This window comes from Amblyomma mixtum, chromosome 1 (assembly GCF_055824585.1).
Source record: "Amblyomma mixtum isolate Tamu chromosome 1, ASM5582458v1, whole genome shotgun sequence".
Classification (NCBI taxonomy): domain Eukaryota; kingdom Metazoa; phylum Arthropoda; class Arachnida; order Ixodida; family Ixodidae; genus Amblyomma; species Amblyomma mixtum.
In genome coordinates, this window is record NC_143012.1 from 64,090,320 (window position 1) to 64,102,422 (window position 12,103).

Consider the following 12,103-nt stretch of genomic DNA (forward strand, 5'->3'; position numbering starts at 1 on the left):
TGAAGTGCTACCTTGAATGCCTTGCAAATCAAAGCATCCAAAGCGTTTATGTCATGTTTGGATAGTTGTAAGTATGGGGTAGTGTACAGCACACGGCTGAGGACAAAGGCATGAATGAGGCGACATAGGTCGCGCACCTTCATGCCTCTATGACGTCCCGAAACCCTGCGGATGAGGTGCGATATCGCGCCTACAATCTGCTTGAGTTTCTTGAGGGTGGTGGTGTTTTTGCCATCGTTCTGGATGTGCAGGCCCAATACACGGAGGGTTCCAACCTCATGTACCGGGTCATCATTCAGTTCAATGGCAATGGGGGAGCGGGGGCAGCGGTGGTTCTTAGGCCGGATGAGGAAGAGTTCGGACTTCTCTGGGGAGCAAGACAGTCCGATGGTCCGCACGTAATTTTGGGTGAGGGTGGCTGCTTCCTGTAAGGTGTTCTCTATGTCGCCGTCACTGCCGTGGGTGGTCCACAGGGTGATATCGTCGGCATAAAGAGTGTGCTTGAGGTGGGGAATAGTTGCCAATTTCCGGGCGAGGGGTATGAGGGTAATATTAAAGAGAAAGGGGGAAAGGACGGACCCTTGAGGGGTGCCGATACTCTGAAGAGTGTAGGAGGGGGAAGCCAGAGGGCCGAAGTGTATCTCAGCTGTGCGGTCAGTGAGGAATGCTTGAATGTAGGCATACTTGCGCGCACCAACATTCAAGGGGGATAGAGCAGTCATGATCGCCGAAACGAGCGTTGGATGCAAAGTCAAAAGTTTCCCAAACGAAACCACGTCGAGTCTAATTGGATAGACAGAAGAACTGAGAAGAATAAAGGGACAGACCGGCGCATAGAACGCGAGCTGGCTAGAGGGTGAGAGAAAACTCTCACGATCAACCATTAAATGCCACCTGCCAGGGTGGCAGGGTGGGCGCGCTGTCTATACAGTGCCCGGAACGCACTCAGCGTTAGAGACGTCAAACCGCGTATAGTTTCACGATACGCCATAGCTTTAACTCTGTAACCAGGTTCAGCAGTAGTGAAACCGCCGCTAAATTTTACATATGAGAGAAAAGGGGACACGGGGGGGGGGGGGGGGGGGGGACGTAATGTTGTATGGACCTATAGCCTGATATTCGGCTCACGGTACGGGAAAATTCCCTTGTAGAAATGGCCTATGGACCGTCTATAGACCTCAAATAGACTCTGTTGCCTTCCTGTAGATATTTCTCTTTGTCTATGCATAGTCTTTAGACTGTTTACAGACAAAAGTCTGCTAAAAGTGTATGGCCATAAATCTATAGAATGTCTATAAACTGCCGTGTAGGGTTTGTCTACAGACAGCCTATAGACTTTAGAGAAAGAAGTCTATGGACAGTCTATAGAGGGCCTAAAGAAATTTTTGTAAAGGAAGGATCGGTTCACCATGCATGTGTACAAGTGCATCACATCCTAAAGTGCGACTATAGATTAAATCATGGGTCGGACACGACTCTCACTAGTGAGTGCTGGTGTACCCGCTAATCTCTCAGTTCAACATTCGAGCACTCACGTCAGCCTCGGAGTATAACTGTGCTAGCGGATCTGACGTCATGAGCGCCCCCTTGACGTATTTTTTCTCCCCCTGCAGGACCTGTCCACGGAGCTGCTGACCAAGGACAACTACAACGTGATCGTGGTGGACTGGGGACAGGGGGCGCAGCCCCCTTACACGCAGGCCGTGGCCAATGCCCGAATGGTGGGCGCCTTGGTCGCCGACATGATCATGCACATTCAGGTACGAGAGCGCCTTCGGGCTACCGGAAGCCGCGGCGGGCCATATTAAGGCGAAAGCCTTTAATGACTCTAGCTGTCGTCCGTTAACAAAGCGTGCCACACGCATTTAACTCGGGAACTAAAAAAGATAGGAGAAAACCAATGGTTGTTTGAGATAGAGGAGGAAAAATGAACCTAGGAGCCAAGTTTTAAGACTATAGAGTAATTAATTAATTAACTATAGGCAAACATGTCGAATTTGCGTCAAAATAGCGCGGACGTCGATATAGCCACGGGAAAGGTGTGACGTCACATCTACCGGAAGTCGTCACGCCATAGTGAAAATTGGCAGAGAATGGTCGGAAAAACGTCTGATTTGTGTCAAATTAGATAGAAAAATGTATAATTAAGCGTAATTAACACTTAACGTCCCGAAAGAACGATGTGACGTCACATCCACCGGAAGTCGTCACGGCATAGTGTCCCTGGCTTTCGCCTCTCAACACTTTAGTTGCCAAAGTGTCCTCGCAATTTTTCGGGGTAGAAGGTTGCAAGACCTGCTAGATTCATTATAACTATATAGATTACAAGGGATATACCTGGTCGGATTAACTTAAATTAGTTTATTCCTTCGAAAGAGAATATTGCACCCAAATTTGACTCTCCAGATGGATTAAGGTCAGTGACCAAGAGCTTTCAGGAATTTCGTTGTGCGTGATTTTTAAAACCAAGACTGACCTCGCCCAAAATCAAACCGTGAGGAAGAAACCGAGCGGGTTCCAAAACCTCGGATTCTTACCTGAACCTCAGAACTTGGTTGGCCTTCCCTTCCTTCTTTCTCAGTTTTTTTAAGGCGAAAGTCTTTAAGGCTCGTACTGTCGTCTGTAAACAAAGCGTGTCACACGAGTTTAACTCGGGAACTAAAAACGATAGAAGAAAACCAATGGTTACTTCAGATAGAGGAGGAAAAAATGAACCTAGAAGCCAAGTTTCATGACTGTAGATTAATTGGTTAATTATAGGCAAAAATGTAGTAATTGTGTCGAAATTGCGCGGACGTCGATATAGCCAAAGGAACGGTGGGACGTCACATCCACCGGAAGCCGTCACGGCATAGTGAAAATTGTCATAGAATGGTCTGAAAAACGTCGGATTTGCTCCAAATTAGATGGAAAAATGTGTAATTAAGCGTAATTTACACTTAACATCCCCGAAAGATGTATAATTTGGTTATCGATATAGCCACGGGAACCGTGTGACGTCACATCCACCGGAAGTCGTCACGGCATAGTGTCCTTGGCTTTCGCCCCTCAACACTTTAGTTGTCAAAGCGTCCTCGCAATTTTTTTCGTGTCTTAATGTCCAGTCTTGGTCAAAATTCTTCAGGCCACAAAGTCCACTTCTGAAACCTTGTCATTCTGGTTCTGGTTATACACTGCCTCATAGAATGCTGTCACAGAACAGAAAGCCAAAGCTTCCATTAGCGAATCAAGGGTGCGATCACTGTACGTTTTTATTACAGTATCCGTGTTCTGTATTCCTATTTCCATGCTCTGTAATCTAACGTGACTTGTCCCACCGCAGCAGAACGCCGTCAGGCGTAAAGACTAAATAATTTGATTCATGTGAGACGACAAAGAGAGGATAAGCGAGAGGCACAAGAAGGTTCCGAACCGAAACTATAATTTCGGCCGTAGTCTGAATCACCCCATTATGCATTCCCAACATCAGTGCCGACAAGTCGTTACACATAGTGTGTAGGCATGATTTTACTTCAACACGCAAAACTCTTGTACCTCTCAGCAGCTTCATCTTATCATGCTGGATGTGTGTATGTGGCACAGATATCAAATACGCCTAGAACTTTCTTTTTAAAAAGCCTTAACTCAAGGTGTCAACACCATCGGTTACTGTCACCATGCGCGAATTAGTGAACCAACGTTTGTGCCTCTTTCATTCATGAAGGAAGAGTTAAACGGTGAATTAATTCAAACGCTAGGTGCGAGGCCATCGCTGCCTGTTTCAAACCTGAACGGGAGTCAAAATAGCACTTCTCTTTCTATTGGGAGAGCCCTTGACAATGACCATGGCTAAGAACAACATGAAAGAAAAGAAAAGAAAAAAGGCCAACACTCGGACGAAGCGAGAAGAAATAAAAAAATCCAGCGACGAACAAAAGGCTAAAGCCCCTTCACATCCGTTTAACCATTCCTCTTCTCTCAGCTGTCAATACAGAAGCCACTAGCGAAGCGAGCGCCACCACGCTCAAACAACACGCCCTCTTTTTTCAAGGCCTCCGAGACCGGGGGCTGGGGGAGGCGAGCCCGCAAAATCACGGCCTACAACCCTACCGTCTGCTAACGCCGTCCGCGCGCGGAGGCGCTGAGAGGTTCGAAGGACGAATAGACCAAACGGCGGCCGTCCACACATGGCGGGGCGTAAAAACACAGGGAGACTTGACTACACGCGCCTCTAAAGAACTCTCCACAAGTTCGCTCGGTGTTGCAATGTTTGCCTCCGTCCTTTCTTTCTGCGCCGCCGAGTAGAAGGCCGCGCCCTCTGTTGTTTCCGAGCGCCGTTGGCGAACCGTCTGCCAAGCCGATGCTTGAGCGTTCATTTGCAATGCGTCACACCTGCTTCACGGTCTTCTCGGGTTTGATTAGTTGTTCTCGCTGTTTTTCTTTTTTTCTTCATCGTCAAAGTGATTTTTCATCTAAGAAACTGACTTTGCGTCACCTTGAAGAGCTGGGCGGTTAAACAGGAGTGCGTGTCTGCCGCGGTATTGCTACCGACTTCATAAAAATAGCGCGAGGCTGGCGAATAAACGAATCAGGGCCTAGGGGCAGTATTTTCCGTCGATTCTTTTTCATATTCATTATTTTGGGTCACACTCATTGGTCGCTACTACTTGTGACGTCAGTGCGACGAGCAGACGATGTGCTGCGTCTCCGGTCGTCGCATCAAAAGGCAGTAATGAGACTAGTGAGTAATGTAGCAAAGAAGCAAAAGAATACGCAGGATAGAAATCCTTGTAAAAGCACCTTCGTCTTGTAGGGCTCCACGTGTAAGTTCGGTTATAGGAGGCCGGCGCCCGCCCAGGGTTTGTCCGGGCGAACACAAACCCTCCTGTCGAAAGGTTGCCTAAGCAAACTAAGGCTTCTTCTTCAACCCTTGCTCAACCCAAATGAAATACGTGTGCTTAGCTAGGTGCTTGGTAAATATCGTGCACCGTTATATTAAGCCTCAAGAGACTATCACACTGTAGGTTCTGTTCGGAGAAAACTAAAGTGACAACATTAAGTTTGCGTTAGAGAGTACGCATATCCAATAGAGCATAGGCCTCAGCATACCAGAAAGGCGGCAAACTGTTGCTCTAAAAAAGACATCCGGTCGGCAGATCGTTTTATTGCGTAAGCAATACTGCGCCAGGTTTCGAGCCGTCGCGTAGCTCCCGGCGGTGGCCACGGTTGACCTTCAGCCGCAGCGAGGTCAAGCAGATGGAGCGCCGTTGCCATAGCAACCGTTTCAGCCGCGCTCCACCATGGACTATTTTTTCGTCGTGGACGAATTCTGTGCGTGGAGGCTGAATGTGGGCGGAGCTTCACTGCAGACTTAAGTTGTATCCGACTATGGTGGCTTCATCATCGCCGTCGTAATTCTCCGTATTCAAAAACTCCCGCCTTCACATGGTAGCTATATTGCAAACGCTGCCCAGGGGGATAGGAGCTCTCCAAAACGTCCCCTCTGTGGCCACGTTGTCATGCCTCGGTGAGCCTTGGATGCTTTAGGGAAGGGGGGGGGGGGGGGGCGCAGTACGGCCATCTGTGCTACTGTTTTGGCTTGGAGATGGCAGAAACGTCTGCGAGTTTCTTCTATCCATGTGTTGTCCACACTCAACTTCACTGCTGTAACCGTTCTTCCAAACTTCATACAGAACAAGTTATGACTGACAGCCAAAAGTCAAGCTGGAACAGCCTCTTCGCGTCAAGGAGTCCTTTTTCATGCCCGTGTAGTCAGTTTGACGCCAATAGTTAGTTATTTGACCCACCGGCAATCGTTTCTGAGCCGGTTCAGCCCTAACTGGCAGGCGACTCCCCATAAGGGTGCCAACACTTTACTTCTTTTGTATCTCTGGAATGAAAACAAAACCAACGAAGACTAGAAAACAGGAAACGAACGATTGCCGAGGGAAAGCGACTATAGTGGCGAAACGAGGGGGTGAGTGCGACCCGCCCCCCAAAAAACACATGCTGCCTACCCGCGAGGTGACGCTCGACACGCAAGGCGTGCCGAGACGGCCGGCGGCGGCAGTTCGGGAACCGGGAGCGACAGACTCTACGGGGGCGCGTTTGCCCGGGGGCGACTGACGTTTCTGCGGCAAAGAAACGATCGGCCATCGGTTATTTCGGCGCGCGAATCCAAGGTTAGCCGTGGTGACAGAGAGACCGCGTCCTCGCTGGGTGCGTCCGGCGACTCCCGCGGCCTGCTGCTGGTGCTTGGGAACGTGTGGCCGCGCTCGCGACCTTGAATCCGAGGCGACGCCGTGCAGCGTGTACGCGGGAGAAAGTGAGCGTTTGTCGCAATAGCGGCTGAAACAAAGGAACGAGGACGCGACGGTAAAAAGTGAGAGGAGAAAGAGGGAAAGGATGGACAACTTAGGCACTCCTGGCACGAAGCCGGTGCCGGCTGCCATCGACGTTTGCTTCAAGGCGGCAAGGTGCTTTTGGATTTGGGTGGCTTTGTTGCTTCGTTTCAATAAACTTCTTAGTTCCAGCTTTGGTGTCAGGCAATGAATGAGCAGGTACAGTCATGCCGGAATGAAATGCGAACACCTGTGAACAAAACAAAAAATTGGAGGAGACCCTAAAGCTTCGCCATAAGGGTATGAGGTGATAGAGTAATGGGTTAATTTACATATACGCAGAAGGTCATCCTCTGCTTTGCATTCATAGATCCGTCCGCCGTGGTGGCTCAGTGGTTATGGCTCTCGGCTGCTGACCCAAAATACGCGGGGTTGGTCCCGGCCGCGGCGGTCGAATTTCGATGGAGGAGAAATTCTAGAGGCCCGTGTAGAGTGCGATGTCAGTGCACGTTAAATAACCCCAGGTGGTCGAAACTTCCGGAGCCCTCCACTACGGCGTCCCTCACAGCCTGAGTGGCTTTGGGACGTTAAACCCGAGCCATAAACCATTCACAGATCCCTGTGAGTCCTCATACCCCTCCTGGCGCAGGGGTGCAGCGGTTAAGGCTACTTACTTAAGGAGTTCGGTTTGGCGGGGCACAGAGAGAAAGCCGGCATTTTTCAGAACAATTTCCCGACTATATTCCGAGAAAACTACTGAATTGTGCCGTAGAGCAACGGTGTATCTCGCGTCTAATCGTAGACGGCTTTAAGTTTCTTCATAGCTACCACTGCCGCAGCTTTTCGGGGCCGACCCTCACCACTATCGTAAATGAAGTCATCTTCGGTTCCAGCCACGGCATTACGAATTCCTGCAACTTTAAACCATTTAGCAATGTCCGGGGACACACGAATTCAAGACCCGCGAGCAGACGATACGCAGTGATGTTCTTCTTAGCCGTGCAGTCGGAGTTACTTCGTGGTCAACTGTTCCCAGCCGCTCCGAATGCAGGCGTCTAAACTATGCTTTAAATGGCGGACGGCCACACAGCGGTGCTTCCTGGAAGACGATGATAATAATGTTAGCAGGCAGCTTTCGTCATATGGCAGCTCCCCGGGGAGCGTTCCTCGCAAGAAATTAAATACAGGCACGAAATACACTTGCCACAGGGGCGCGGGCCTTAGGCTCTAGAGAGAAACATGCCTATAGGGGAGTGGAAAGGGAGTTTGGCATGAAATACACTTGTTACACGCACGCTGTCATTAGACTCTTAACAGAAACACGCCCATAGGGGAGTGAAAAGGGAGCATGACATTAAATACACTTGCTACACGGGCGCGTAGACTCTAAACAGAACACGCCTATAGGGCAGTGAAAATGCAGTATGGCATGAAATACACTTGCTGTAGGGGCGCGGGCCATAGCTGAGTCTATACGGTACCTAAGAGCCAGGTTCGGTTCACCCTCCTGTGTGGGGCCAGGAAATAACGACGATAAGAAAATAATTACACCAAGCCGGAATAAGAACGGCCCAGTTTATAAACCCCGCGGTAACTGCGCAGTATTTATTCAGCTCAGCAGCGCAAACAAAGATCTGTCAGTGTCGGAAGGCGGCAGTCTCCTTGAAGGCGCCGACAGCCTTCACGGGGCGTAAACACTGTAAGATGGCTGCAATGGCGAAACAGAGTCCCGGGAGCAGAGCCAACGGGTGGGCGGTGCTGAACCGTGAGACAATAGCGTTAGGGAGAGTCCTAGGGTGCTCCGATAGCTACGAACAATGGTCGGCGTATACGTGCTCTGCACAAAACAGCATGCTATAACTAACAGCCGAGAAAGTGGGTATGCGTTTCGAGGCATACGATCGCATACGGAACAACACCTCTCGTGTTTTTGAAAACGTGCGAACGAACTAATTAACTAACGAACTAACTAGCTGGCTAGCTAACTAACTACACGTGAGACATTTCTGAAGTGTGCCACTTTTGTTGTGAGAACAGACCTTTCGAGAACTCATGGTGTTCGGGAAACGAGCATGAATTTTGCCTGAAGCGCACGTATTCTGGAGCGATGTAGCCAAAATTTGTTGAGCCACAGCTAAGAGGGTAATCGCGTTTTCGAAATTCCAAAAACTGATATCGATATTACTTACGGTGGGCTACACGCCTCCCAAATAGCTAAGGAGCCTAACAGTAATAGTTAAAAAGTTGACCATTCAGTATACGAGCCGTCTAGTTACCACGCCTTGGCTGTATTCTGATCGATGTACTACACCGCTGACAATGGTATGCCGAAAAAAGCGTTGTTTTAAGTGATAAAGCCTGTTTTTTTTAAAAAAAATGCGTAAAGTCTTAGGTGAAACACCCTGTATACTCTGCCTTGCGAAACGTCCGCGTTCCGTGTATGCTCTGTTTGCACAATTACACATACCGACTAAAATGTGTTAGTGGAAAATTGCTGACGTATGCTTTCTGGCAAGCAATACACTCGAAAACGAACATAACACACAACTCGAGCAGCAAAATAAATGGCGGCTTGCATGCCGCAGGTGTGCGCCTCCAATGAGCACATTTATGCAGGTGCGTGCGCATATGAACTTGCGCGTGTTTACAAGATTTGCAGGCCTGCTTTTTTTATTTTGTTCCCGAGTTCCTTGAGTGGTTTTGCAACTTTCCTCCTCGTATTCGCTTACGTTTTGTTACTTAAGAGCGTCGTTTAAAAAATTAGGTTAGGTTTAGCTCTGGTTAAATCGGGTAAGTTGTGTAAACAGCGTGGAGCCTACGTTCCTTGTTACGTAAACAAGAAGCTTATCACGAGAAAAAAAATTATGAGCTCTGGAATTTTGATACGTGGATTGTTTGATAAAGTCAAACGTTAAAAAGCTTATTTGGTTTACAGTTGCGATTGGGCAGCGGAGTAATACAAGACGCCTCGAACCGCGGCCCAGTGTTAGCAACTGCTGTTCTTTTAAGTTGTATCCTACTATAGTCGCAGATATATCGCTGCAAAGCTGCAGCAAAATCCCACTGCCTCAAGAAAAAATTAAGCTTGAGTATTTTCACGGCTGCGACTATCATCATGGTCGTTCGAGTTGAGTTCACTACTGAATAAAAGGCCTATTACATCGATCGCCAATCAGCCCTTTCTTGTTCTCGCATCAGCCGTGAACAACCACACACTTACAAACCTCCTAACCCCATTTCTCCATCTGGCTATCGACACCCTATTGGCTACGTTCCCGTTAATCCAGTAGGCACTATGCCATTACAAAGTGTCAAGGGTTATTTCTTTTGCAGTTATTTACTTGTGTTGCCTAAATGCATATCTACCTCTAGATGCCAGCCCGAACATTAACATCCCGCATTCCTTCACTAATTCACCCTGCCCGGTCTGTGTCTTTTTAACGTTCCACCCCACCTTATTCTTTCCACATCTCCCCATCCTGTCCTTACCTTTAGGTTTCAGCGATCGACTCTCGGAAACATGGTAGCCAGGCCGATCACGAACCTCTGTTACGTAACACGGTGTCGCACATTCAGCTTAGCACGCAAATCTAGCCCGAGGCTTCCAACTTTCGTTAGCGCTTCCCGGCGTTGGGGCCTGCCCTTCGATCACTATATGGTACAACGCCAACTCCATATCCCGACGCCATTATCTCCGTTCAATTGCAGGAAATCATTCGCGATTCGAATCGTGCCGCCTGCATTGCTACACAAGACAGAACGGGCCACTTAATAGGGCTCGCCTTTTATATCCTATCTTTCCTCCCTTCTTCTGTACATCCTGAATTCTTTCGAGTTCTTGACGAGCTGCCAGTTCTTGCGGGGCGACTTCGTAATTGGCGGCGCGCGTCAACCACGTGTGGAAAGCCCCGTGGGACGGAAGGCGGGAAACCGCAAGCCGCTATCACGCTAGGACGAACGCGCTTCCTGGAACCCGCCTATCGGAGTCGGGCCGTTATACGAGGCCATTCCGTGTTCGTTAGGAAAACGTAACGAATAGCGCATGTAAACGATGACGCTCGTTATCGGTGGACACTGAAATCGAATTAGAGCTAAGCCTCGCCATAGACCTGCGACACTTCAGGACGTGCGGGGAAAAACGGAATAGTAATGAGATGGAGCGAGGGCATAACGGGATACGGGAATAGAATAATTAATTGGAAGAAGCGCAATGATTTCAGATCACGTTAGGTTAACGCCTCGCTTACAATTTCCGCGTAAAGCTAACGCGTGGTGATAAGCGATCGCGACACATCTTTGGACGGAAGGTTAACGACGACACCGCATACCCTTCGGGCTTGACAACCACCTAAGCTGCGACGGAAAAATCTGTGATGCGTGCGGCATTAGTTAATAATCAGGTCACTAAATGGGACAGGTTACAAAATGAAAAGAATTCAAAAACTAAAAATTGTGTAAATTCTAAATTGTGGGGTTTAACGTACTGAACCAACGCACGGGTTGTGGGGGACGCCGTGGAGGTGCCCCTTATAAAAATGGTCTATAGAGAGTCTATAGACTTCTTATAGACTGTGTTGCCTTCTTTTTCTTTTTGTCCACTCATAGTCTATAGACTGGCTATAGACATAAGTCTCCTAAAAGTGTATGGCCATAAATCAATAGATTGTCTATAGACTGTCTGCAGCATTTGTGTTCTCTATAGACTGTCCTCTAGGATTTGTCTATAGAAAGTCTATAGACTTTACAGGCAGAAGTCTATGGACAGTCTCTAGACTGTTTAAAAAATTTTTGTAAGGGTGGGCTGCGGATTAATCTAGGCCACTTGGAGTTCTTTAACGTTCCCTGACGTCGCAAACCGCGTGGGCGTTTTCGTACTTCGCCTCTATCGGAATACGGTGCCGTCATGGCCGGGGTCGAACCCGCGACCTTGGGAGACAGCAGCCGGATGACAAAGCGACTGCGCTATCGCGTCGGGGTGAAAGAAGGAGTAACGTAGAGCCAATACAGGTAAAGAAAAGGCGAAAAAAATGCATGAGCATTTCAGGACGACGCTCCCCTTAGAAGTATACCTAATCTCTGGTACGACCCCCGAAATTTAACTGAGGACAGCGCAGTCGTGTATAGAAAACAAAAATGACAGGTGTAACATTAAGAGAGAGGAAGAGAGCAGAACGATACCCCAGAATAAGTCACGAAGAGGTAATGGATATGGGCAGGGCATGTATTGCGTAGTCAAGATTACCGATATTCTCTTATAAGAATGGTCTAAAGACTTTCCATAGACTTCTTATATGCTCTCTTGCCGTCCTGAAGATATTTCTTTTTGTCTGAACATAATTTACAGACTGTGAGTAGACAAAAGTCTCCTAAAAGTGTATCGGCACAAATTTAAAGGTTGTCTATAGACTATAAATAGGATTTGCATTGCCAAGAGGCTCGTTTATGAAATCTGTCTGTAGAAAGTCTTTAGACTTCGTTGACAAAAGTATGTAGACTGTCTAACGAAATTTTCTAGGGGTCTCTTAGGATAACAGTCTGAATTTCAGGAGAAGCGAAATGTGGAATAGGGAACAGCAGAGCGTTATGTGAGCAGGCGAGATAAGAAACTTTGCCTGGAGAGCATGCAGGCATGGCCATGGCTGGCGAGAAGAGGCCTAATTGGAGATAATTGGAAAACGCTTTTATTCTGCAGCCGCCGCGGTGGCTCAGTGGTTATGGTGCTTGGCTGCTGACCCGAAAGACGCGGGTTCGATCCCGGCCACGGCGGTTGAATTTCTTTGGAG

At 48.3% G+C, this 12,103-nt stretch overlaps 1 protein-coding gene across 2 annotated transcripts in view; it reads left to right on the top strand.

The window, feature by feature from the left end:
• Positions 1-12,103, top strand: part of LOC149366514 (pancreatic triacylglycerol lipase-like) — a 112,126-nt gene that overhangs the window by 59,584 nt on the left and 40,439 nt on the right. For both annotated transcript variants that reach the window (XM_089551123.1, XM_089551117.1), the window contains exon 3: positions 1,614-1,760. In XM_089551123.1, coding sequence (XP_089407249.1) covers positions 1,614-1,760 — 147 coding nt within the window. The remainder of the gene's footprint in view (positions 1-1,613; positions 1,761-12,103) is intronic.